This window comes from Alosa sapidissima, chromosome 17 (genome assembly GCF_018492685.1).
Source record: "Alosa sapidissima isolate fAloSap1 chromosome 17, fAloSap1.pri, whole genome shotgun sequence".
Taxonomy (NCBI): Eukaryota; Metazoa; Chordata; class Actinopteri; order Clupeiformes; family Clupeidae; genus Alosa; species Alosa sapidissima.
Window position 1 is genome coordinate 13,987,872 of NC_055973.1, and position 26,950 is coordinate 14,014,821.

The 26,950-nt window shown below is 40.6% G+C and overlaps 2 protein-coding genes across 5 annotated transcripts; one reads left to right on the forward strand and one right to left on the reverse strand.

Annotated features, from left to right (window-relative positions):
- Window positions 1-184: 184 nt before the first annotated feature.
- Window positions 185-12,699, forward strand: slc22a13b (solute carrier family 22 member 13b). Its single transcript, XM_042068116.1, has 10 exons — window positions 185-845; window positions 6,303-6,406; window positions 6,581-6,735; window positions 7,204-7,372; window positions 8,011-8,131; window positions 8,246-8,340; window positions 8,496-8,710; window positions 10,798-10,906; window positions 11,679-11,885; window positions 12,112-12,699. The coding sequence occupies exons 1-10, from the start codon at window positions 471-473 to the stop codon at window positions 12,179-12,181; spliced, it is 1,620 nt and encodes a 539-aa protein (XP_041924050.1). The 5' UTR covers window positions 185-470; the 3' UTR covers window positions 12,182-12,699.
- On the reverse strand, window positions 12,570-26,950 carry LOC121688492 (xin actin-binding repeat-containing protein 1). Of its 4 annotated transcripts, XM_042068114.1 has the most exons (9): window positions 26,885-26,950; window positions 26,209-26,335; window positions 25,977-26,031; window positions 25,403-25,825; window positions 25,029-25,110; window positions 21,876-21,991; window positions 21,390-21,437; window positions 13,333-13,463; window positions 12,570-12,867 (listed from the first exon to the last, which is right to left on the reverse strand). In XM_042068114.1, exons 2-9 carry the CDS (start codon window positions 26,331-26,333, stop codon window positions 12,711-12,713), a joined length of 1,137 nt encoding a protein of 378 aa, XP_041924048.1. In that variant the 5' UTR covers window positions 26,334-26,335; window positions 26,885-26,950; the 3' UTR covers window positions 12,570-12,710. The 4 variants fall into 4 exon arrangements, with proteins under 4 accessions (XP_041924048.1, XP_041924049.1, XP_041924046.1 ...); XM_042068115.1 differs by lacking the exon at window positions 13,333-13,463; XM_042068112.1 differs by lacking the exons at window positions 12,570-12,867; window positions 13,333-13,463 and adding an exon at window positions 14,480-19,755.

Genomic DNA, 26,950 nt, shown 5'->3' on the forward strand with positions numbered 1-26,950 from the left:
TTTGATATTTTACCAATAGCCTACATCAGACTAGGAAGGGAAATGCCTATATGTGCTTTTCTAAGAATTTTACATAAAGACGTTTTCCATCGAGAATGGCAGTTACAAAAAGTCAAACGCCCCTGCTGTGAGATTGGCTGATTTGGCTGCAGAGTTACAAAGTCTGATAGGCACGTGCGTCTTTGCCTTTCAAAGTTCCCTAGATCTCAGCAAGAATGCGCCGTGCGACAAATTGACTGGATCCAATACGGCTCCGCTTATTAGCCTATCCTAACTGAGTGCGAAGCTGTGATTTTTATATTTTCAGTAGTTGTATTAATCGGTTACCTCTGGCTATTTATGCCATGAAAGACACAATTGCACGCCAGTAAAATAAAACTCGAATTTAAACGTGTCTTTGCAATTTAGTGATTTAACTGACACGAGGACTCTTTGATTGTTAAAGAAAGGAATATACTCCCTGGAGGAAGATGATTGGCTTCGGGCAGATATTGACGGAAATCGGAGAGTTCGGGACTTTTCAGAAGCGGCTGCTTGTGGCGATATGCATACCCAACATCTTCTCTGCTTTTCACATGTTCTGTCAGGTTTTCACCGGTCTTTCTTTCTCCCATCACTGCAACACCGACTGGATCTTGAACGTTGGCCCTAATCTGACTTATGAAAAAGTATTAAACCTGACTGTCCCTTTGGACGATGATGGAGAGTATGACAGCTGCAAAATGTTTACACCTGTGGACCAAGACTTGGACACTATTGAAAAGTACGGGCTCAACAGCACGACCAATTGCATCGACGGATGGAGATTTTACGCACCTGAAGGAACCACCTCTATATTAACTGAGGTATATCATATCTTTATACAATTAATATATAGATGTTAAAGGGGACACTTTGGCTACAGGTAGGCCTCCATGCTCACCTATTCTTAATACCTCATGAGATATCGATAAAGAACCGAGCATTGACCAGCATACTGGCATGCTTACAAGATTCATTCCACATTTCAAAGTTACAGTGGATTCATGTTAACAGTTTATTTTAGGTCATCATTTATAGAAGTGTTTTTCAACCACTGTGCCAGATGTTACATGGCAACTGGCACCCATGTTAACTGGCTGCGTTGATGACGTTTCACGAGCGATGACGTTTCTTTGACAGATGTGGCCGCTTGCAGATTTGTAATTTTCTGATGGAAACTGGAGACGAACAAATACAAATATGCATGACATATTTAAATGTCAAAATTGTCTGTAGTACGCTACATACACTGGACCATGAATATGCCACCAAAAAAATAAATACCCAAATAATAACTCCACGTGGGTATCGAACCTGCTTCCTGAATGAATAACCTCCTACATGATAACCATTCATCTACGTACTTGCGCCACGAACCAGCTGATAAGTTATAGTGAAATTTACTTGACTTAGTCTATACAATTAGAAGAAGTCAGCTGATGATTGTAGCTAGTTAACATGACTGATGGTATTGTCTTGCTACAGCAGTTGCCCAAGCCAGTAGGTTTTCATCATGGTTAAGTTTTCAAACATTTCACTCTGACTGCTGGTCAGGCTCTCTGTTGCCACCTAGTATCTGTAGCCTAAATTGAGGAAGCTTTGCTGGTCTAAAAAACCCAATTGAACCCAAAGCAATGTATAGGCATTAACCTGTTGCGCCACAGGAGAAGCACCAACTTGTGAATTGGGAAATAAAGTATAAAAAAAAAACATCAAACCCATGTTTACATGTCAAGCAACATTAACGTTAATAGCCTATAAGCCTAAGAGTTTTGTACGACGGAGTATTAGGGCCAGACATGAAGAAAAAAATATTTTTGCCATGGCGAGATTAAACTCGACATGTTGACTTTAAAGTCGACATGTCGACATTAAACTCGACATTTCGAGAATAAAGTTGAAATATCATGTCGACTTTAATCTCGACGTGTCGACATTAAACAGCTCGGGACGATTGAAAGGGAGAATGAATGAAACATTGCAGTTTTCTTCGAGTGCAACAATGATTAGACATACATCATGTGGACAAAACATAGAACACATTAACCTCCGTTGCTCAGCCAAATACTTTCCTGTTATCACGGAGGTACAGGCTAAATGCGATGGTCAAAAGTAAACGTCATAGTTTATTTATTTATTGTAGGCCTATTATTAAAGAGTGTTTTTCATCTAAAGGTTCAACTTCATGCTTATGCACTAGACTAGGTATACTAAGTGCTCTCCCCAATCCCAGACTTTCACATTGCATGTTTGTTTGTAATGGATGCAAAACAGCCTGAATGTCTATGGAGGGATGAATGAAGCTGTCCTCCAGACCAGGCAACCATATAAGTAAATGCACACATATTCCCTCACGGGATCAAAAGAGTATAGGCCTATATACATATCTGTGTTTATAGCCTCCTATATGTATTGCAGGTGAGACATGGAAAAGCAGTTTTAGAAAAATGAGTTTTGCATGTTAACTGGAGAGTGACGGCCTGTGGGTCATGAAGGGCAGTTATTTGGATGTGCGGTGGCCTTACCCACGTAAAACAGAGTGAAATAACATTTTGTAGCCTACTATATAAACATTATATCATTGGAAACATGTATTATTCTAGCTATATAATAGTGCATGGTATAACCGCGAGATACAGCGCTTCACGATGACTGCAATGAGAAGACGCAATATCTGAATACCTGCAATCTAGCAATCTATCTGAAATAACACCTATTTGAAGTATAGGCCTATTATTCATGTCACATATTGTGTGTTAGTGTAGGCTACATAGCTTAAACTGTAGGCTATGTTTAAACTTTATTTCGAGTTTAATGTCCGCATGTCGACTTTAAAGTCGACACGTCGAGATTAAAGAAGATATCAACTTTATTCTCAAAATGTCGAGTTTAATGTCGACATGGCGACTTTAAAGTCGACATGACATTTCAACTTTATTCTCGAAATGTCGAGTTTCGAGAATAACATGTCGACTCGACATGTTGACTTTAAAGTCGACATGTCGACATTAAAGTCAACATGTCGAGTTTAATCTCGCCATGGCAAAAATATTTGTTGTCTTCATGTGTGGCCCTAATACTCCGTCGTAGTTTTGACTCTCCCTGTGCGCAAAGTTTGTGTAAAATATGGACACGTTATAGACTTCTCCTGCCCATTGCAGTGCAGTGTGCTTTCAATGCCTGTGTTTCATGAACTGAATTCTTAAAAGAATAGGCTGGTCAAAAGGATACACAATTAGGCAACACATTTTTTATTTGATTTATTTGCTGACGTTCATGTGGCTCTACAGACACTTCAGGTAGAGGCGGCCACAGCCTAACCTCAGTGAAACGTTTGTAAAACTTAATCATGATACTTTGAAGGCCTACTAAATGGCTTGGGCAACGGTAGCATGATAACATGGTAGCCAGGTAACATGAACAGCTATGTTAACTTGTTACAATTATAATAACGTTAGCTGACTTCTTTTAATCATACAACTGAAGTCAATTCCTATGAGTACCATCAGCTGGTTCGTGGCGCAAGTGGATAGACGCTATTACCATGACGACAGGTCATTTTATTCGTGGTTCGATACCCACGTGGAGTTAATTTATGCTATTTAGGTGTTTGTTTTTTGGGTGGCATATTCATGGTCCAATGCATGTAGTACTACATACAATTTTGACTTTTAAACATGTCATGCATATTTGTGTGCGTCTCTAGTATATCAGAAAGTGACAAATCTGCAAGCGGCCACATCTGTCACTCGTCATCAATCATGAAACGTCATCAACGCAGCCAGTTAACATGGGAGCCAGTTGCCATTTAACACCGGGGCACTATGGCAAGCGATTTTAACATTTTCCTGCTAGACTGGATATGTATTGCAGATATCTTTAATTCAGTTTTGCCTAGTCAAAACGAACATTTTAGATATCCGCAGTTGAATTCTTCCTATCCATAATTGTCATTTCAGATATCCACAAAGACATTCTTCCTAGGACAAATGACGCCACATTTGCCATTCATTTCTATGGGGTTTATCATTACGGATATCTACAATTCAGTTGCAGATATCCACTATGTGAATTACGGATATCTGCAATTGAATTGTAGATATCTGTAATTCCAGTTAGAGATATCTACAATTTGATTCTGACTAGTCATAACTCCAGTTGAAGATATCTTTAATGCACCTCAATTTAAGATATCTACATGTTCCTTTTCAGGTATCTTGAATTAAGTTTTGACTAGGCGAAATGACATTGTAAATATCTGTAAATGGAATTTTGACTAGTCAAAATGACGTTGTAGATATCTCAAACTGGAGTTAGGGATAGTCATAATTTGATTGTAGATATCTATTATCAAGTTATAGATATCTTGAATGAGTTTTGATTAGAGATATCTGAAATTGGAGATATCTATAACTTTCATTCTGCCTAGTCAAAATGTAATTATAGATATCTTGAATTAGAGTTTTGACTAGGCGAAATGACTTTAGAGATATCTGTATTGCAATGCAAATTAGGCCCGCATCCCACTTTAGGCGGAGAAGAGCGTGTTGTTCAAATCATCAAATCACATAGCACCTGTTAACTGTTAACTTTGTAATTAGCACTAATTAGCACCATGTCAGAGCAGCCAGAGGGCAAAAGAGTTTTTAATCGTCTTTTTAATGCTGCAGCCTATGCAAGACAGGAGCTGGCAGCAAAAATTGATGATTCAATGTTGCTTTAATTTTTTCGATTACAGCCAACACTATTATAAATGGAGTTTCCTGTAGATGGTGCTGGTGCATTTAGTAGCCTAGGCCTACAGTACTAATTTACGAAACAGAGATCAAGCCAGTTGATAACGTGAGAGTCTAATAAACCTGAGTTTTAGTTATTTTAGATGTCAACAAGACATTACAGCCATGACTGCTTATTCTTCTTCCATTCATAGAAATAAGGAAATAAGCCCACTTTTTCTTCGATTATGTTGGGGAGGGGAAATTAGCTGACAGAGAATGTCTAGTAGGCCTAAGTAGATGGGCTCTGCTACGGAACTAAAGAGCAACGTCTTGCACAATAATTTGCACTAGTCATAATGACGTTTGAGATATCTTCACCTTTCATTCTGCCTAGTCAAAACTGAATTAAAGATATCTGCAATTGCCATTTAAGATGTGTGACGAGTTGAATGTTGTTTTCAATGACGTGATGACAGATATCTGTAATTCAGTTTTGCCTAGTCAAAACTAAATTACAGATATCTCTATCTGACGTTTCGACTAGTCACAATTACGTTACAGATATCTTGAATGACAATTCCAACTATCCAAAATGTAATTGCGACTTTAGTCAGAAAGACGTTGTTGATATCTACAATGTTAATTCCAGATAGTCAAACTTAGCGGGTAAATGTTAAAATCGCTTGCCATAGGGCACACTAGTGTGCCATGAGAGATCATCAGGTGTGCCGCAGAAAATTACCCAAATGTCACTCACTGGTCCAGAAAAGCAACTGTTGCATCAGAATTTATAACCACATGCTCTCATTGATTGTATGATTGCACTTTTTGTTTTATGCAGGCATTGTACAACGGGGCCCCATATCCAGTATTCACAGAATCATCACATATCCAGTTAATAACAACAATTAAGATATAGTCACCTACAAATGAAACAGAGGGCGCTTGTTTTATTGAGCAGGTCTTGCATAGAAGCCATAATAAGGCCATATCTGTGTATTATTTGAAATTTTAGGCTATGGTATGTTTATTTTTTCTTCAAACAGGATGTTAGTGTGCCATGGGACATTGTAAGTGTCAAAAGTGTGCCGAAAGGTTGAAAAACACTGATTTATAGCCTTCTCTCTGTGTCTCCAACTCAATGATATATGAATCCCAACTAGTTTTGAATTCAGATGTCCCTTACTGTGGCCTACACAAGGGGGTTAGACTCTAATTCAGACCATGCATGCAGTCAGACTGGCACCATAGAATGCATGGGCAAAGTTGCAGCAAGATGCAGAATTATAGTGTAGCCTACAGGTCAGGGTGCCATAGTCAGATTAGGGACAATGCAGCTCTGTTTTAGGTAAATAGATGCATGGGCTAAGGCGTACAAATAAGTATAGGCTCTCTGTGTTCTGTTTGGTGCAATTGGGCAGATTCACGTCTTTGTGTCTTGTATAGATATTAGAGCAGCATAGGTTGATGGCTGGCAAGCACTACTGCAGAGTGACTTTTTTTCTCTCTTTCTCACACACACATCTCCCTTTTCCCACTCCCTCCCAAACCAAACGTCCTCAGTTCAGTTTGGTGTGTGAAAATGGTGGACTGAACGAGGCCTCACAATCCATTTACATGGCTGGACTCCTGGTCGGAGCCCTGGTGCTGGGGCCGATGGCAGACAAGTATGTCTCAATTGTCCTTTGATTGGTCAGCCAGTCCACTGTCTAATCGATTTGTATTTCAATAAAGGAAAAAAAAAACAATCACAGCATGTAGAGATACGTAGGAAGTATATTAAGTTTTGTACAGTTACCACAGAACTATTGCACTGTTAAGGTATGAGTCTTGTCTTGCAGATATGGCCGGCGGTTTGTCGTTTTGTTGTCCCTGCTCCTGCAGTTCTTCTTTGGTGTTGGTGCAGCCTTCTCTCCAAACATATACGTCTATATCGGCCTGCGATTTGTTGTGGGTGTCACAATATCAGGGATTGCCATAAATGCATTTGTCCTAGGTAGGCTCATTCCCCTGAAATCTTACATCTGCTATATCCACTATTTGTTTTCACTCTCACTGTAGTATCATTTGTATTGAAGTTTTAAAGTTTAAATGTAAGGAAAATGTGTCCTTTGATGCTGCTGTGATCTCTATGTTGTCATTTGTAAGGCAGCTATTATCATTTAAAATAAAACAACTGCTGATCTGCTGATCTGACTAAGCATTTTAAATAATGTGCCATTGGGGTTTTTAGGTGGTAACTTATGTGTGCACAGTGCATCTTTGTTTAATAGGCAACCAGAGGTTCCACAAACCTCACCAAGCAAAAGATACAGAAAATGTGCAAAACATCAGCCTGGAAGCCAGCCCGAATTTACCCCGCCCATAATCATTTCAGTCTGGCTAGGCCTGGCAACTAAAAGTCAACAAAGTCATACAAATACACAAAACAAGCTCAAACACATCCCTCTTTGGTCTCTTGTAGGGGCTGAGTGGTGTGGCACCTCCAAGCGTGCCCTCTTCACCATCCTGTCGCACTGCTGCTACGCACTCGGCCTCATGCTGATGTCCGGCATCTCCTACGGCGTCAGAAACTGGAGGCTCCTGCAGCTGGTGCTTTCCGCCCCTGTCGTTCTACTGGGTGTGTATTATTGGTAAGACCTGGCCGCATGGGGAATAGTTTTTGGCCCGTACCAGACCAGAGAGGAGTGTTCATCTACCTTTCCGGTATTTTAGCGATGGAATGGAGTTTATCCTAGGGTGACCATTTCCATAACAACAAAAAGGAGGACATTATGAATAATGGATAATAATGAATAAATCAGGACTGTCCTCCCTAAAGCCGGACATCTGGCCACCCTAGTTTATCCTGAAATGAAAACTGTTGTTATTTGTTACCTGTTACTCATCCTCATATGCCAGTAGAGCTTCACAGAAGGGTATTGATGATACATACAGTACATGGAAGGAGAGGGAAATGTAAGCAATGCATCGTTGGGCTTTTTCTGCTCTGTAAAGGTAGATTGCAGTCAGATCTGTATGGTCACTGACTATACGCAGTGCAACATACGGAGGTGTACTGACATCAGACTGATGAGTAAACTTCAGGCAACTACTAGGATTAGATTAACAGATTTGTGGAGTGATCCCTTTAAATGTTGTATGAGTTCAATGTATATCTGCAGTTTAAATATGAACAGTGGTAAAAGCATTATGGTTATAATCCCACAGTAACTGTACAGTTGTCTCATCTTGCCCACTTAACCAATCATGCATCTTTGCTACTGTGAAGGATCCTTCCAGAATCAGCTCGTTGGCTCCTTACACAAGGCAGACAAGAGCAAGCGCGGAAAGAAATTCAGAACGTTGCTCGGGTGAATGGAAGAAATGTCCCAGAATCTCTGCTAGATAAGGTATGTTCTATAGTTCCATAGCTCTTAGTTATGGATGGTGCATGTATTTTGTGTTGGTGTGTTTATGCTCAGCTATAGTACACACAAGTTGATGTACGATTTCTCTCTCATTAGCTGGAGGCTGAGAACACGGCCAAAACTGGCAACATGTTGGATCTCTTCAGAATAGCCTACTTGAGAAAAAGAGCTCTCATCATGAGCTACATCTGGTTAGTACTTAGCGCTGACTTGGCTGCCCAAACCAATGGACGCAATTCAAAATCATTCAAAGGCTAGAGAAGGCACCAATTCCAATCCCTGTTAGGGGATTTTGTGCTCGCCTGTGTAGACTTCCTTAATCTCTTCTCTTGTCCTTTCTTTGCAGGTTTGTAACCAGCCTGGTCTACTACGGGGTGAGCCTAAATGTGGGCAACTTTGGCATGGATATATACCTCACGCAGCTCATATTTGGCATCGCAGAACTTCCGGCCCGTCTGGGCTGCTTCCCCCTCATCGAGCGCTTTGGGAGAAGGATCTGCCAGAGCATAGCTCTCTTTATTGGAGGGACGGCATGCCTGATAATTCCTGCCATCCCAGAAGGTATTTGCCCACAGCTAACTGGCATCTGGCCACTGTAGCTCCATGTGAATTAAGAGCATTTGGAGATGCTCAATAAATATTTTGGATAACATAGTGGGGAAATTATGTAGGAATGTTATTCTGTGGCCATTACAGATTCGTTTGTGTAAGTGCCAGCATTTACTTTTTAGTCATTTTGTACATCAAAAATGCCTTCCCAATCTACTGCAGTCCACAAAATGTCAAACATCTTTGAGGTCAGAAAAAGTCCTTTTGTAGCACTTTTAGTTCAGGACTGTCGTCAGTGTTATTAGAACAGCATTCCCCTGTGACAATATTACCCTTTACCCCATTTCTCTCCAAGCACACACACGCAGACACCGACACACACACACAACAGACAATGATAAATGATAGTGTGTGGCGTACTTGCAATGTCACATCTGGTGCCTTGCATTTGATCTTAGGTGAGGAAAGTGGATTGATACTGGTTAATAACTGGTTGATAACTGGTTGTTGAGAGCCTTTGTAACTAGTTTGAGCTGTTTCAGTCCTCCTCCCTCTAATTCTCCATGCAGTTGTGCACACACTGCACCCGTGATTTGGTACAGTAACTGGCCATACTTGATCCAGTTCTAAATACAAGTGTAAACAATCACCAAGATGCACTGTCATCCAATCACTTGCCGAGGTGGTCCAAGACTCATTTGATTACATATCGTTTGTAGTCTAAATGCTAATGTGCTCTGATGTGTCCTGGGCAATGGGAGTTATGATTAATGTGATGTTGGCAATAGCGGAATCTAAAGTGGTCAGGAATTTCTCTGGCTGTACACCTTGAATACATGTGTAAACAACGATGTGTCTCGGCTGACCACTTGTGATGGGAATCATGGACTCCCCCAATATGCATTCTAAAAACAAATATAAACAGATCCATAATTAATCTTCTGAATGCTGAGTTTCAGTCTTCTAATGCTGTGTATGGTCACACTGGTAATGCACATCAAGACAGTTAAAAATAAGTTGAAAATATAACCTTACTGAAGCTGTTCAAAAAGAACTGACCACATTACTTATTCTTAAGTCCCTGCACTAGCTTCCAGTAAGTCACAGAATTGACTTTAAAGCACTGCATTGGGGCTAGGGCTCCGGACTTGTAACCGGAGGGTTGCCGGTTCGAACCCCGACCAGTAGGAACGGCTGAAGTGCCCTTCAGAAAGGCACCTAACCCCTCACTGCTCCCTGAGCGCCGCTGTAGCAGGCAGCTCACTGCGTCGGGATTAGTGTGTGCTTCACCTCACTGTGTGTTCACTGTGTGCTGAGTGTGTTTCACTAATTCAAGAATTGGGTTAAATGCAGAGACCAAATTTCCCTCACGGGGATCAAAAGAGTATATATACTTATATACTTACTTATACTGCTTGTTTATAAATCAGTAAATGGAACAGGACCTAAATACCTATCAGACATGCTTCAGCAGTACATACCTTCTCGTCCTCTCAGGGGTCTCAGGTTTTACTAACAGGTTTTTCTCTCAGGAGAAAAACCTGTTAGTAAAACCTGCTGTTAGAACTAAACATGGTGAAGCAGCTTTTACGCAGCTGCTATGCTGCTCAGCTCTGGAACCAACTTTCAGATGACATCAAAAAGGCCCCAACTGTAGCCAGTTTTAAATCTAGACTTAAGACCAAACTGTTCTCAGATGCTTTCTCCTAACTGCACTGAGTTGCAAATTCTGACTCTGCTTTGAAAATTATTCTACCTTATGTCTTTATTTCTTATCTCTTATGTTTTCTTTTTTTTCATTATAATCTTACCCTTTTAAACTATTCTTTGACAATTGCCCTTCTATGCTTTTATTTGCTATTACTGTTTGCTTTTGTTTATGTAAAGCACATTGAATGACCTCTGTGTATGAAATGCGCTATATAAATAAACTTGACTTGACTTGACTTGATAGCAAGTCACTCATATAGCGCAGTAATATGCTAAACAAATTGCCACTCAGAGTTATAGTTATAGAATAACGTATTTAGAAGGCACATTTTCATATCTCTACAATGTCTACATGGCAGATTAGTAAAGATAAGTGCTGTGTCTCCTAGACCTTCCCATCGTGGTGACGGTGATTGCTGTATTGGGAAAGTTTTGCCTGGCTGCCTCCTTCACCATTGTGTATGTGTACACAGCTGAACTCTACCCTACGGTGATGAGGTGAGTGTGCATTTAACTGATTTCTGACGTGTTGTCCAAGGAGGTATTGTATAGACTTGGAGATTAGGAGGTTAAAACTACCATTAATTTCTGTGGGTGATGTTATGATAGGTGCTTCAGCCCAGAAAGTGCAAAAAAAAGGAATTTAATTTAAGTAGGGCATTCCACGCATCATCCTTAGGAAACTGTGCAGTCAGGTGCTTCTCAGTAGGACAGCAGACTTTAAGAAACAGAGCGGGAGCTGGAGCACACTGATCGCTTGCAGTCTTTTATTTCAGTGCAAACACTTGACTAACGTTTTTACATTATTGTGTCTTCCTCAGAGTCAACCAGAGTCTTTTGATAAAGTGGATAAACTCTAATAAGGTGATGAGGTGGATAAACTGTGTTTTCTTGCGAATAGCCTCCACTATACTGTATCCCTGGTAAAAGCCTGTACAAGAAAACTGCCTCTCATGGGCCCTCGTAGCAATGACATTTGACCCAAAACGACAGAGTAGAAGCCCTTTTATCTGCCCCTCTTTTGTCTTCAAATTATCACAGCTACAACAAAGTTTGCCCTCAGTTGACCTAACCAGGTGAAACAATTTTAGAAAATCTGTCAGTTTTTTTTTTTAATTATTATTATTTTGTCTTTTGGCTTATCTTTTTTTTAATTCTTTTGGTCTAGTGTGTTTTGCCTTTTCACTCATATTCATTTCAGTGTTTTTAAACAGGTGTTGTTTTATTTTCTGCATGACTAGAAAAGTGACTTGACTCGCCTCCCACACAGGCAGAGTGGTGTGGGGCTGAACTCCATGTGTGCGCGCGTGGCCGGCATCCTTGCCCCCCTGATCGGGCTGCTGGGGGTGTACCACAAAGCCATCCCCATGATCATCTATGGCTCCCTCCCGTTCTTGGGAGGGGCGCTCTGTTTCATGCTCCCTGAGACCCTCAACAAAGAGCTGGCAGACCACGCCGACCCAGAACATGACCAGCAGTGAGTAGACCCAGTGCCCACTTTTACCTCCCCATCTTTAATAATGTATAATAATGTGTATGGTAATACTCTACTATTTGTAATGATAGAGTATTTGAGCCTGCAGGTGTAGGCTACTATTAAGACTGCAAGGTGTGTACTGTGGGTACCACAGTACTATTTTGCACAGTTGACTGGCATAGTGTATAGAGGTTTAAGGTTAACACACTCTGTTGTGTTTTTGTAGAAAACATGAAAGTGTAGGCCTACCTTGCAGTGGCGAAGAGGAGAAAACACTTCAAACTACCAAAATGTGAAGACACCAGATCATGTTTTAATGGACAATTAAGTAATAATGTACTTAAAATGTATATTATTGATTTAAAATGTCACTTAAATATGAAATTGATATTAATGTTATTCAAGACTTATTTGATGTTTTAATATTCACTATGATTTTAAAATATCTAACATATTTAATATATATTTTAATAAACTTTATAATAAACATTAATTTGTTTATTTTATAAATGAGGATTTTCACTCTTTGTCTGTGTGATGTCACAGCAGTGTTGGTTTTGGTTGTCTGCATCATCTCATGTTTTGGATGGAATATATCTATGCATCTAATTATTGTTCAAAACATTTACATTTTAATGTTTGAATTATGATTTAATTCTCACAGAGTGACACAAATACATAAAATAGACAGTCCCTCTTTATTCATTTCAATTGAAATGTAGCTGAACTAATGCTGTTATACTGCAATTTGTGTTGATCAATCTTTCAAAAGTACATGTACATTCAAAACATAAAAATCACAGTTAAACCAAAACCTGTGTGGGCCTATATATCATCAGTACCATTCACAGTGTGTTGTAGCCAGCGGTCCTTATGTTGTGGACGGCCAAAACCCTCGTCATAGTTGCCTTTCCTCCTGAATAACTGCTGGTAGTGAAATACGCAGTAAAACTCTCCAGAAAGGGGTGCATAGTTGCCAATGCTAAGATAAAAGATAAACAAATGTGCAGTTTATAAAAATGTTATTACATTGAAGTTGTAATACTGCCAACAAATTGTTTGAAGCACTTGATACACAGCCATGTGAATTTTAGTGATTTGCACCATTACACCAGTGCTGAGTGCGTTACCATCTTCAATCATTAACTGTCATTAACACAAAAATTAGCACATGTAATCAAAACAGTGCTGGTAAATTGCGTAGGATTTGAGGATCTCAGAGCTTTGGCAACATTCCGTGGTGTAAATATTTAAACAATTTTCAGACAAACCAATTACACAAAAATCTCTCCTTCTTCTCTGAATCTCAGGGTCATTTGATGGGAATTTGTCGTGCAAAAACATGTGGCTCATTTTCAGGGAAACATCATTGCAGTTTATGGTGCTTGTATGGGTGATTCGACACACATGCATATCCTGTGGCTTTCAGACCATGACATTTGCTCACCTCAGCTTTTTTTTGCAGTGTTTGCAACAGAAACAGTTCTTGTGAAATATGAACTTGTCTGTCACTGTCCTCTCCATGGGGTAGACAGGCTTAAGACACACAGTGCACAAGTCCTGTGCGGCGGGTTGAAACTGTAGTGACAGTGTTTCTTTGTTAAGTGTTGTGGTGACAAAGAAGCTGATTGCACCATGTATGCAAATAGGGATGTACATGTAACAATATGAAAATTTAACCTCATGGTTATAGTGACCAAAATTACCACGGTTTTCGGTATTATCGCGATATTGTTAAACGTGTGTTCAATATGTTCAGAAAGGACTAATAGGCTGAAATAGTTTAAAAAAGTGTGACAGCATTTACTATTACAAAATATAGGCAAAACCTTATCAAAAGTGCAACATTTAACCAGGGACGCTGGAACTCATTTTCATCTGGGGGTGCTCATAGAGGGGGTGCTGTGGGTGGGTAAAAAATTAGATTATTTTATTCTGGTACATTTTAAGGTGGCCTATTGCTACTGGAGAAGGGCATATTTTCATTCACATTCATACAGTAGGCCTACATCCTGACTGCACAAACAAACCTGGCTGAGCTGAGCATTCTTAATTCATAGCATAACGTTACAGTGACATTGTGTGTTGTCCCGTTAGCTTTTTCCTTGGTCATGTATAATTGGCTTTGTGCCACAATTAAATCTATCAAGTAGATAACAGAATCAGTAGGGTACCAGTTTTGTTTCATTGCACCAGGCCTACTGTATGTCAAAAGCAGGCTTGGATGAAGCTGGGAAGGATTAAACACACGGTTTCCACACCGTGGTAATCATCCGTGATAATCATGATATTTGAAATGAAAACGTTAATTGTTATCGTCAACATTTTTTCTGCGGTTTACCATTATACCGGTAATCGTTACATCCCTATATGCAAATATGAGTCTTTCTTTAGTACAGTGTTTCTACCGTATACTTATAACAGGCTGCCACAATAGAGGCTTTATTAACTTAAATGTGTCCTGTAATTTCCTTCTCAAAGCAAACATTACCAGTATAATTAATCTAATATTCAACACCAGCTTTTTTGAAAGTCTATTGCCCATTCCTATAATAAATAATTTGTATGAAGAGAGTCAACAGATACAAATAACATCATGTTTTTCACAATCATTTTTATTATTTGAGAAAAAATACACAAGCCAAAATCTGAAGGAGAGATGAAAAACGAAACGATGAAATATGAAATGGTATAAATGTAAAAAAAGAGATACTGAACAAATGCAATCATTACACTAGAGTGTTTGTATAAGTCTGGAGACAGCGTACTGTAACAAAACTCCACTGTCTTGTGAGTGTTCCTCCCTTAAAATCTCAGTAATAATGTAATAACAGCTTTACAATGGAGCTTTTTACAATGGAGGCCTATCCTCTCTGAAGGTTGGTAAGTTTACTTTGGGGTATTTCACAACCTCTGATCTTGCCAAGCTGGTAACTGTCTGGCAGCTGGATGTCGTGTTACTCTCTGGCTTAGTGGTCACCACTGTGGAGGTCTTTGCGGAGCAATATTTGTTTCCGAAGAAGTCTGTTTTCTCGTAATCTTCTTTAATTGTTTTCTTCCCAGTGACTCTTTCTCCCTTGGGCAATGTTTGTACCTCGAGCACATTGACTTGATGTAGATTAAAAGGGTTGTCCATGAGACTAAGAGACTTAGTAATGTATGGGCATTCATTCTTTTTACCCATGATGCTCTCTTCTGCTCTGCCACTATTGACGACGAGATCCTTTGTAGACTGGAATCTCTCTGATTTTGCACTATTCTGTTGCGGACTATTTGTTGGCGACTGAGTGGGACTAGAAGGGTCAGACTCCCGCCTCACACCTGACTGTATTGAGATGAAAGAGGGAGAGGATGGCGAACCAGCTCTGTGTTTGGTGGCTGGGATCTCAAGTTTTGGTGTCTGTCTCACCTCAGTCGTGCCAGGAGAGCTGGAGATTTGGTTCACGTGAGCTGCTTGCTTCTTTTGCCTGAGGGCCTTTTGGGATTTACTGGAGCCAATGCTGATTGTACGGATGTTGCTGCAGGACTGAGAGACCGGGGCCGACACCATAGATTCCTTGAACAAGCCAGACAGCCCAGCAATGTCTGACTCTGACTTCAACGTGGATACTGAGAGGAGAGCTTTTCTTATAGCTTCTTCTATATCCATAAGTTTCGCCAGGGTTTGCTCTTTCAAATTCAAAATCTCAGCGCTTGCTTTCTCAAGGTCACCAAATGCCAGCTCCATGGAAGAAATCTCTGGTCCTTTAGTTGGAGATTTACATTTTGCCGCAGTCTTTGCCTGTTTTGGTTTTAGTTTCTTCGGTGTTATTCTAACCCAGTCCGGAACATTCTCAAAGATTCTCCTCATTGCCTTCACATCAACTTGACTAGTGTCTTCCTCAATCTCTTCAACCTTCGATAGGAGGATTTTTAGCTCCTCTTGTTTGCGCAGGTTATCGAAAATCTCCATTGCTGTCGTCACATTCCCTCGCATGATCTCATCCCTGTGAACTGACAGCCTCTGAATTCTTTCTTCCTCACTTTCTTTCTTCACTTTCTTTTCCCTCATTACTACTTTACCTTCTTCAGATTTCTGTCCATCATTTGTAGCTGGATAAGATTCAACACAGCATGCTGAAATAGTGCTGTTGCATTGCTGTGGTGTAGACAACTGTGTTGGATCAACAATGTTGTCTTTGGCCATTTTCATCCGTTTTGGCTTGACAGGTTTGGTTTTGTTCACATTTTGATCAGATGGACCAAATGTGTGCAGCTCTGCTTGAAATCCTGACACAAACTCATTGATGACTTGTGAAGCAGCAGAAGAACCCTGTAATCCCTTATGAGAACTATTGGCTGTCTGTGTTTCTTGTTGGGAAACAGTCTCTTCCTCTGGGTTATTGCTGATGACATTAACTTCTTTTCTTTTCTCAAGGTCTGCCTGTTTTACAACTTCATCCCTCTCCAAACTGTCAGATGTCTTTATTTCAGTAGTGTCACATGGAAGGGTCTGTGGTGTTCCTGTGCTTTCATGGTGTGCAGTATCCCTGCCATCTGGGCATTTCATCATACCCTTGCAAAGGGCGTCTTTGTAAGACATTGGTCCTGACTGAGGTGGTCCTGACTGAGGTGACTGAGGTGGTCCTGACTGAGGTAGGAGCTTTTTCTCAGTTTCAAGTTCTTTAAGAGTTTCTGGCACTTCTTTTCTTTCCTCATGCTGTCCAATACTTTGTGACGACAATAACATGCTTTCTTTATCAGCAGCGGGTTTTGCTTTCAGGTGATCCGGCTTAGGAGGAATTGCCGGCTTTGGGCCTGGATTCTTCTTACCCTTTCGCTTGGACTTTTTTGAAGTAGCAGTATTTTGTCCTTTGTCGTTTATGCACTCAGGTGGTTCCATTTTACACTGAGTTGAATGGGCGACTGCTGCAGAAGCTTCATTAGATGCGATGATAGCCACCTGTTCATCGACTGGGGCTGACGCAGTGGGAATTGCGTTGCTGTCATCAGATGAGGTCACTAACTCATCACTTTTTTTAACTGCACTCTCTGTGTTCACTGTCTTTTTTCTTTGCTCATATGACTTTCCAGCTTTCTTGTAAATCATTGCAGCTCTGAAATCACCTTGGGTAACATTTAAACTAGACTGGCCCAAGGACTTGAGTGCTGCCTTGATGTTGCCTTTTACGATTTCCTCTTTTTCCTCCTCATGTGGGAGCTCACTTGCACTGCTCTGTAAGAAACTGATAGTTTCCTGAAGATGGCCTTTCTTAATCACCATCACATTACTGTCCTCTGTAGTCTCACACGTCTCCCATTGACCTTCAGTTTGGTGTTCCAAAGACTTTGATTCCTGTGGCATCCCTTTCTTCTCTACAGTGATACCCACCATTTCAGAATCTGATGAAGATGTATGTTTGTCTTGAACTGGGATGCTAGTTTGGCTAACTGGAATGCTGTTGTCTAACTGCTGTGACTCAGAAGGCAAGATACCTTCCTGGTCAATGAAACTGTCCCTGTCTGTGATGTGAGTCTTTTCTTGTTTTACTCTTGCCTCTTGTTTCTCTTGAATGCTATGCTGAAGTGTTTTTGCCTCCATTGTGGCTTGTTGAAGACTTAAAATGGCTGCCTGAAGATTGCTAAGGTCATCCTCTACTGCCTCCACCATCAACTCTGCTTGCAGGATTTTACCTTCATCCTGGATTTCATCTTGTGTAGTAGGTCTACTTGCTTTGATAACTGATGAGTCCTGCAAAGAAACATCAGGTATTTTCACACTTTGCATTGAGTAACTGTCTTCATCTGTAGTTTTCTTGTTTGTGGTTTCATCTGGTGGAGATGTTATTGTAGTGTTTGATACTGAATTGTTTCCTTTGTGGAATGTCCTGGTCTTTGGGTTGGGCACATCACCTTGACAGGAGAAAATATTTTTGATGTTCTTCACATTGCCTGAAATGCTCTCTGTGGCATTGTCCTCCATTATGGGACTCTTTGCTTCCTCAGCGGAGTTCAGTTCCTCTTCAGATGGTGTTTTCTGGAGGCTCTTAAGGTATTCCAAATCTCCTTTCTCAATGCACTTTCTGAACAGTTCCACGTTCCCACGCTCACTTTCCTCAACTTTGCGTGGGCCAGGTCCCATTTTGTCCTGGGCATTTGCCAGGAGGCTTTTAATGGTTCCTTTAACATCTCCTTTAACTTCTTCATCAGCCTCCTCAAGGCTGCTTATCTCCATTTGTTCCTCTGTGGTTTCCTGCAGTGGAAAAAATCCCTTAATTTCTAGTTCCTTATGACTGAAGAGTGAGTAAACAGAGACTTGAGTGTCTTCGTGGGAAGCCTCTTGGATAATAACGCCCTTTTTCAATGAGTTATCTATGTTGAGAAGATCCTCAATAACTTGAACCAAATTGACTGTTCTGTATTCTCTGTCTTGGTGTGCTGTAAATGGGAGCTGGTGGATGGGCACATCTATATTCTTAATCTCCACATTTCCCTGTTCGTCTTCCTTGATAAAGTTTACACATGCCGTGAGGTTTGCCCTGGGTAAAATCTGAAGTAGAATATTCTTTATGTTACCAGTAATGATCTCCTCTGTCTGAATTTGTGGACAGTGCCCAGTGGTAAAGTTGTATGTGGCTTTTTTAGCAGTGCCAGCCTCAAAAGATTCAACTATGGTGCCATTCGAATGAATGGCACTAAAGTTGTAAAGAGATTTTAGCCTTTCATTCATACTCACATCTGTTATATCTACTCCATCTCGACAGTTAATTTTGTGAAATGGTGTGGATTCAAATAGGTGGGCCCTGTCCTTTACATTTGCCTTTTGTATTTCCTCTTGAGCACTGATATTCTCCAGAGTGGCCAAGCTATTCTGCAAAGAGATGTCTCCACTTTGTCTTTTCCCTCCCTCTTTGAGATATGTGTTTTCTAAGTATTTTCCAAAAACAAATCCAGTGTTTTCTTTGCCCATAACACTGGAGACTGTTTGACCAGATGATTTTCTCTCAAAGACATCTTTAACTTTTGAGATGCCCATGTACACATCAGTACCATCTTGCTGTGCATCTGCAGAACTGTCAGCAACGTGGTCAGTAATTTGTTTTTCCATTACTGTTTTTGTCTTATTACAATCCTTTTGATTGTTTGAGGTAAAAACTTTCATTTGTTTTTTAACTGCTCCTTTTTCGTCTTGTGAGACAACTACTTTCATTGTTGAGGCATTCTCAAGGCTATCCATGTGTTTGGGGATTTTCTGAGACTCAAACATCATTCGTGTGGAGCGAACATCAGCCATTTTTTCTTCCTCAACATTGCTATCTGTTTGATCTCTTGAAATTATTTCTGAGGCCAACAGAGGATGTGACTGTGATTGGTTCAGAGGACATTCCACTGGGGACAAGGTTGTTCCAGAACTCATAGGTCTTGCCATAGATTGCACAACTCTAGGGGGGGCCCTTTTCTGCTCTTCCCAGGTGACCCGCCCCTCTCCCTCTAAGTGTGTTTTTGAGTCATTGGGGTCCCCTACATTCTCGAAAGCACAGTTCTCAAATATCCAGCGCCTTGACAGAACCTCTCCCTGGTATCCAGTGTCCTCAGCTGTGCTCTCAGACCTCAAGACATCAGCAAGCTCCTCGTCCACCACCCCATCCAAGTTCTTTAGCTCAGGGCAAGTGTGCTTGAGGAGACGCTTGAGCTCGCATTTCTGACGCTGCTGGTATAATGCGGAGAATGCCTCTTTGGAAGGAGGGGTGGGTGAGAGGCATGGGCGCATAGGGTTTTGGGTCATGTTTGCACTGTGAGCCTGAGGTCTTTTGGCAGCAAACTGTAAAGGATCGTCTGTCAGGTGTGTCTCTGAAAGGTCACTTTTAGAAGCTTGGGAATCTTCTGTCATCTTGAAGGGAAAATTTCAAAGTAAACACTTGTTATGTTTGTTTTTTTCTAAGTGACATCTGTGAAATTCTTGGTGGACGTGCAGTGCTTCATACCTGAGAAACCACATGCTTCATGTTGTAAGTAGGTTAGCCAAACCAAGCCAAACCAGCCCATTAGTAATTGTATGTTGCTTGAATGTCTCTCTGTGTCTGGCTTAGTGCTAAAGCAAAGTTGTCCAAATCTGTCCAAGGAGAGTTTTTGATTTGACGCATCAAATCTGTCACTCAGCTTCAGCCAAATATCCACTTGTGTGTCACCCAGAGACAATAGGTCATGTATATAATCATAAAGGTTTACCAAGTGTGCAAAAAAATAATGGCTATTTCTCATTTTCCACCTTTTGTCATTGTCATGACAAAAATAACATGTTTTCAAATTATTTGGAGATGCACATGGAAACGATTTTGGTAACACTTTATTTTAAGGGTTCCAGTGTAATAAAGTACAGTGTAACAACCTATGTAACAATATGTAATATCACATACTTATGTTACGCTGTAATGTTAAGGTGTCAAGAGTCCCAAACTTTACCCCATAGTCATTTGCTTTCCTTCCCCAAAGAGAGAGGCCACTTTGGCAAAGCATTGTAACAAGCACTTCTTATTACATGTGTACTAATGATCTGTAGGTACACACAAATACATCATGTATGGACAACATAAGTATGTGATATCATATTGTTGCATAGGTTGTTACACACTGTACTTCATTAAAGTACATTCATTTGGGGGTCAGTCGTGGCCTACTGGTTAGGGCTCCGGACTTGTAACCGGAGGGTTGCCGGTTCGAACCCCGACCAGTAGAAACGGCTGAAGTGCCCTTGAGCAAGGCACCTAACCCCTCACTGCTCCCCGAGCGCCGCTGTTGTAGCAGGCAGCTCACTGCGCCGGGATTAGTGTGTGCTTCACCTCACTGTGTGTTCACTATGTGTTTCACTAATTCACGGATTGGGATAAAGAGAGACCAAATTTCAGATGACAGGATCAAAAGAGTATATATAATACTATACTTATTATGTAGATACACTGGAACAAGGACCCCTTAAAATAAAGTGTTACCATGATATTTAACATTAATTATGGAAAAAAAACTGTAGGCATGAATTTGACTTGGAGCCATGTCTATTCTTCTTTCTCTGTTTAACCTCAAGCCATGATATGGATCCTGCCGTAAACGTTTGGAGAGTCTCTGGATTAAAGCGTTAAACTAATAACATAACAGAATTCCTCTTCGGTAGTAAGCCATGTGTAATGGAAGCCAGCTGGTTCAGAGCTATGCAGTGCGCAAACCTCCATCTTTGTTGCCTAACAACATGTCCTATTGACAGGTAGGTATATAGTACCTATGCAATTAATCTGGCTGGTTGATAGTTTGAGAAAAAAAGTGAACTGTCCTTCTCATTACACATATACACATGCAGTAATGACATTATATTATTGGTATCCACAAAGAAAGGCTTATTTGCATGCTTAGTACTTCCATGCTTTCTTGAGAAAGACCTATGTATTACATTTTAATAAAAACTCACAAAACCTGCAGTTTAGTTCATTTGTTTAGTTCATTATACAGTGTCCCGCTCATAATTTGTCTTACCTTAATTCCTTTAGGTCTCTTTCCAGACGGGCTGAATGAATCCATTCCCTGGAAAAAAATTGAGGTGTTATGCTGTTGTGTGCTGCACATACTGCCAACATCATTATGCCTGCCAAATCTGATAAACCGTGCAATCAGCTAGAGAGAGATGTGTTGCACATTTCCTGTTAGCATCTGAATCCCAATCTTGTCCTTATTTTCTGCAAATCTTTATTAATTGTACTGTCGACAGGGCTGCTTTCAAAATTCGAAATTGTTGCCTGCTTTTCACAGCAACTGAAATTTTGACCAGGGGTGCCCAGACATTTGCATGCTTCTCTACAAAATGAGGGTATATGGTTGGTTGGTATATGCTTATCTTCAAGGCCAATGAATACGCTTTACATTCAAAATGTTAAGTCTGTCAGGGACCTTGCTTTACCCACTATACACTGTCTAGCATATGGCTATGTTATCATATCTGTGCACAATTGTTTGTCAACCAACTTGATTTCCTGAGGTTTCCACAGCTGCCGCTTTTGACTGAAAGAGTGCAGATATGGCTTTGACAGAAATGGATGATTTCTCCCATCCAAAGTCGGCAAGAGATCTCCTCTTCTCTTCTGCAATCAGGCATAAAACACAGGGATGAACAAGAGCAGACAGAAAACTACAGACCGTCACCCCTCTATCTTACAATGTTAAAGAAAGTGAAAACAAATTGAAACCAGCATCCATATCCAGCTGAATGAAGGATTGGAGCATTGGTGACCCCCTACCTGGTAAATCTCACCAATTATATGAGAGTAGAACACACACACTCATGGATACAGACATACTGTACCTACAAGTAGCAATACATTACTTGTTCAAACCACATATGTGCCTGTCGACAGAGACATTACAGGCTGATCCAAATTCATGCTTCATGTTATTGCTCTGAATAAAGTAGTGTATAGTGATCCAAATGTCAGTGGAAGATGACATACAGTAGTGCATGGTAAGCATTAGGTCAATGTTGCTTATAGGGTTTTGCTATCTTAACCTTTAACCTACTCAGCGACAGGGTATCCTTAACTATCTATCTCTCTGCAAGTGTTGTGTGTATTATATCAGGCGTTACAACAGCTGCATCCTTCACTACAAGCTAGAATATTCAAAGGACACATTAGAAGTGTCTCTATAATGCTATTTCTGTCCACTTGGTGCAAGGTAATATAAATACAGCACAATGTTGCCAAACTCTTGATGGCATTGAATACTAACAAGCAGAACACACAGAGATGCCAGGCAGTGTAACTCATGTTTTGTGACTGTGCAACAATGACTAAGCAACTCTGTAATTGTTATGTAGATTTACATGGAGGACTTCCTTTTAATCGTGTTTACACAGTAGATGCAAGTTATGAACAGAGCAGTCCCATGATGGAGTATTGGGTTGGGCTCATATTTATACCCTTGTGACTCAAATTCCATGGAGGATTTACTGATTATAAACCTATGGTGTGTTCGGAAGTAAATAATATTTTGACATAATGTACAACTTACTATGTTTGTATTATATTGTATTACATTATATTACTGTATACTGTGACAAAATACTGATTATTTTTTTCATATAAAGTGATTAGCTTGTTGTCATTCTTATAGTAAAGTACTATGATTGCTAAAAAACAAAAACAATCTCACCGAGCCAAGTGATCACCCAGTACATAGGACCATCTCAGGTCCAGATCTCTGTAGGGAGCTCTTACGCATGCTAATTAAACCGTGGAACAGCATCCGCCATGCTATCACTTTCAAAGTTCAGATGTGCTCCCACACTTTATGACTGTGACCCTAATAATCATTAATGTTTGCTCAATTGTAAAAACCAAACAGTCACTCACCAGAGCAAAGAGAAGCCTGCTAACCGTTCCTGCACATGGTTGAACTCAACTGGATACTGTTGCTATCATTGGCAATCCCCTGTCCTGTTCCCGCACAGCAGTGTGGGGATGCTAAATGTGTCTTCTCTCTCTGTCTCCCTCACTCTTTCACTGTCTCTCTCTCTCTCTCTCTCTCTCTGTGTCACTAGGCCTCCGATTGCCCCCTTTCAGGCAACAGCTGACCCTGTCATCCCAGCCACCTTCAAGGGACGGCTATACCAAACGGCTATTTTCAGACGAGGCCTGTGGCTTTTTCTATTCTGGCACTAGGCTGAGTCAATCACTAGTGGTGGTGGAGGTTATTGTGTAGCCTAATCGTGGTGGCCCCGATATTATATGTCCCACCCCCCTGTCTACTGTGGGTCAATGTGATTTAGTGCTATGCTTAACTGTGGTAGGTTTATGATACAGTATTATGAACTTACTAGTTGTGAATGTATGCTTTCATTTTGACAGAACATTTTACCCTTAGAAAAAGGTTTAATTTAGCAATCCTCTATTTTAGGAACTTTAAATGTTGAGCAAACCCTGTTTTGTTCCCAAAAAGTTCTCTGTGTGTAAATACCCAAATGTTCTTTAAACAACATGAGAGCTCTAGAGAGATGGTTTCCTGGTAAATAAAGTTTTACAGTCAACAGAACAGTCAACCAAAAGTGCTGTAAGAAGTCGTCATCTTGGGCCTTTTGACCGTTTAAAGGAGAATTCCGGTGTGATATTGACCTAAAGTGTATCGAAACATGATACCGAGTGTGAACGTATGTCTCATAGCCCATCTCGGCTTGTCCCCTGCACTCCAAAATCTGGCGCTAGTTAGCCGATGCTACCAACATCTTTTTCAATAGTGGTGCTTCGGCATCGGGCTAGCCATGCAAATAAATCACTGTTTTACACCCATTTACGAGGCTCAATGTATCTCCACACTTCATTGGTAGACTTCCGAGGGCCCTGACATTTAAAACGAGACATTGAGAACTTTGAAAAAGCACTGGTAGTTTACTTACAAGACGATTTATACAGACAGTATCTTCACGAAGTTTAACGTTTGCAGCCATCTTGAATTTAGTCACGATAAGTCGAGCAACGAGTAAGAATGAACAGGTATGATAAGGGATCAGATTCCAAAAATAATTCAGTGGAAATGCATGGATTCCAGTTGCTGCTACTGGAAGAAACTGGAATCCATGCATTTCCACTGAATTATTTTTGGAATCTGATCCCTTATCATACCTGTTCATTCTTACTCGTTGCTCGACTTATCGTGACTAAATTCAAGATGGCTGCAAACGTTAAACTTCGTGAAGATACTGTCTGTATAAATCGTCTTGTAAGTAAACTACCAGTGCTTTTTCAAAGTTCTCAATGTCTCGTTTTAAATGTCAGGGCCCTAGGAAGTCTACCAATGAAGTGTGGAGATACATTGAGCCTCGTAAATGGGTGTAAAACAGTGATTTATTTGCATGGCTAGCCCGATGCCGAAGCACCACTACTGAAAAAGTTGTTGGTAGCATCGGCTAACTAGCGCCAGATTTTGGAGTGCAGGGGACAAGTCGAGATGGGCTATGAGACATACGTTCACACTCGGTATCATGTTTCAATACACTTTAGGTCAATATCACACCGGAATTCTCCTTTAAGGGTTGTGCTATTGGGATAAAGCAAGGCCCCTTCACTCTAACTGAAGGAAAAGATACACTAGCATCTCATTTCTCTCTGGTTGAGGGCCAGTACTTACTATCATCTGATGTTTGTGAAGTCCTGTCAAGGTATACGCCAGACACAGTCTGGCGTCTTTCTGGACGGCTCCTTCTCACAACCTTTAAGGAAAAAAATGTCTTTATAAAAATCTACATAGAATTATACCTAAGACATGAAGAATGATATCCCAATGTTTTGTGTCAAAGTAAATATACTTAAATAGCACTGTAATACATAATTAATGAGCACATGTGCTGTAGTCTGATTGCACACTCTTTCTGATTATTGGTATGCTTTTCATGGCATACCAAAGGAACGCAAAGGCACACAATAATATACAATACAGGAATCATTCAAGTGTCATGAAAACTAATCGATTCACCTACAAACAGTCTGACACCCGAACCTCACCTTTGGGGTTGCCTCCTCTGCCTGACTCATGAGTGGAGGGGGATCATGGGAATTGTTCTTCTTCACTTCATTTACTTTCTCAGCCACTTCCTCAGCCTCAGCCTTAACCTGTGCGTCCCTGCTCACCCGCGGGCTGTTGAGGGGGGACTTGCCCCCGTGCTTCAGCTCTCTCGGGGTCATGACCTTAGATTCAAAGAGGGCCTTGAGCGCACTGGTGCCCCCCGGTGCCCCCGTGCCACGAGGCAGGCTCTCCATGGACTTGGCACGGGAGAGAGGCTGTGGCTGCCTCTCACTCAGGGACCTGGAGCGCTCCCTCACAATGCTGTTCCGCACCTTGGCAACAGGGGACTCCACTTCGGGGTCCACCGTTGGCTCAGGGACAGGAGCAGGGGCAAGCACAGGAGGCACAAATGCTGGAGTGTTCTTTATACAAACAAAATATTGATCATTTCAGTTAATTAAATATACATATATTTTAAAATAATATGCTTTAAATAATATATTTAAAATATATTATACAGTATATATATTTTTTGCATAAATGTAGCATCTTATCACTGATTAAAAAACTCACCTCTTGTTTTTCATGTTCTGATATAGGTGCCTTTCCTTTAGAAGTGAACCGATATCTATCCAATCCAATCATAAATTAAGCACAGAGATCAGACAGTACCAATAGTTGTATTTGATAATAGTACAGGTGCATGCATGGAGAACTGAGTCCAATATCCAATAAAGTGTGTGTGTTTTATCTCTGTATCTGTGTGTACAGTATGTACAGTATGTGAGAAGAGGGATTGACTCACTCTGCCACCAGCTCAGAGACAGACTTCTTTCTGTCCCGGAGTCCCACCTCAGTCACTGACAGTGTCCTCTCGGTGTGAACACTCCTCAGGGACTGTGTCCTCCTCAGAATACTCTTCACTTCCATCCCTCAGTCACACACACACACACACACACACACACACACACACACACACACACACACACGCACACACACACACCCAACACATTAGAAGACAAAACACACACACACACACACACACCCAACACATTAGAAGACAAAACACACACACACACACACACGCACACGCACACCCAACACATTAGAAGACAAAACACACATACTGTATAAGATCCAGGGTAGTGGAACAGACAATGCGTGAGAACTTGAGAGCAAATACAACCACATTTACTAGTTAAAGTTTAGATGTATAGCTTTTTTTTATAGATATAAAGCTGTATAGATATATAGATATAAAGCTCCAACAGTCAGCAAGAATTGTTATATGCATTACGCTGCAACAGTAAAAACACAGAATATGGTCATTTGTCAGATGATCTTTATCTGACAAAATGATATCAATGTAGTGGAAAATGTATCTGGCTACCAAAGCTGATATTAATACATGTAAAAGTTCTGTATTTTCATTTATCTTAAGTCAATTACCAATACATATTGAAAATGAATGAGAGTATTACCTTTACATTCAAGCTGTCCTCCGTAAGTATGCTTCCGTGTGCTTTTTCTAGCTGCATCACAAGACA

What these genes read in the sequence shown, in the direction of transcription:
- slc22a13b (XM_042068116.1), top strand. Translation starts at nt 471, where the DNA reads ATGATTGGCTTCGGGCAGATATTGACGGAAATCGGAGAGTTCGGGACT. An exon ending in CCACCTCTATATTAACTGAG is followed by an intron (nt 846 to 6,302) that starts GTATATCATATC and finishes AAACGTCCTCAG; the next exon opens with TTCAGTTTGGTGTGTGAAAA. An exon ending in GACCCAGAACATGACCAGCA is followed by an intron (nt 11,886 to 12,111) that starts GTGAGTAGACCC and finishes GTGTTTTTGTAG; the next exon opens with AAAACATGAAAGTGTAGGCC.
- LOC121688492 (XM_042068112.1), bottom strand. Translation starts at nt 26,333, where the DNA reads ATGGAAGTGAAGAGTATTCTGAGGAGGACACAGTCCCTGAGGAGTGTT. An exon ending in TTCACAAACATCAGATGATA is followed by an intron (nt 21,992 to 25,028) that starts GTAAGTACTGGC and finishes GCCTGATTGCAG; the next exon opens with AAGAGAAGAGGAGATCTCTT. An exon ending in AGAGACCTAAAGGAATTAAG is followed by an intron (nt 19,756 to 21,389) that starts GTAAGACAAATT and finishes TTTCCCTTCAAG; the next exon opens with ATGACAGAAGATTCCCAAGC.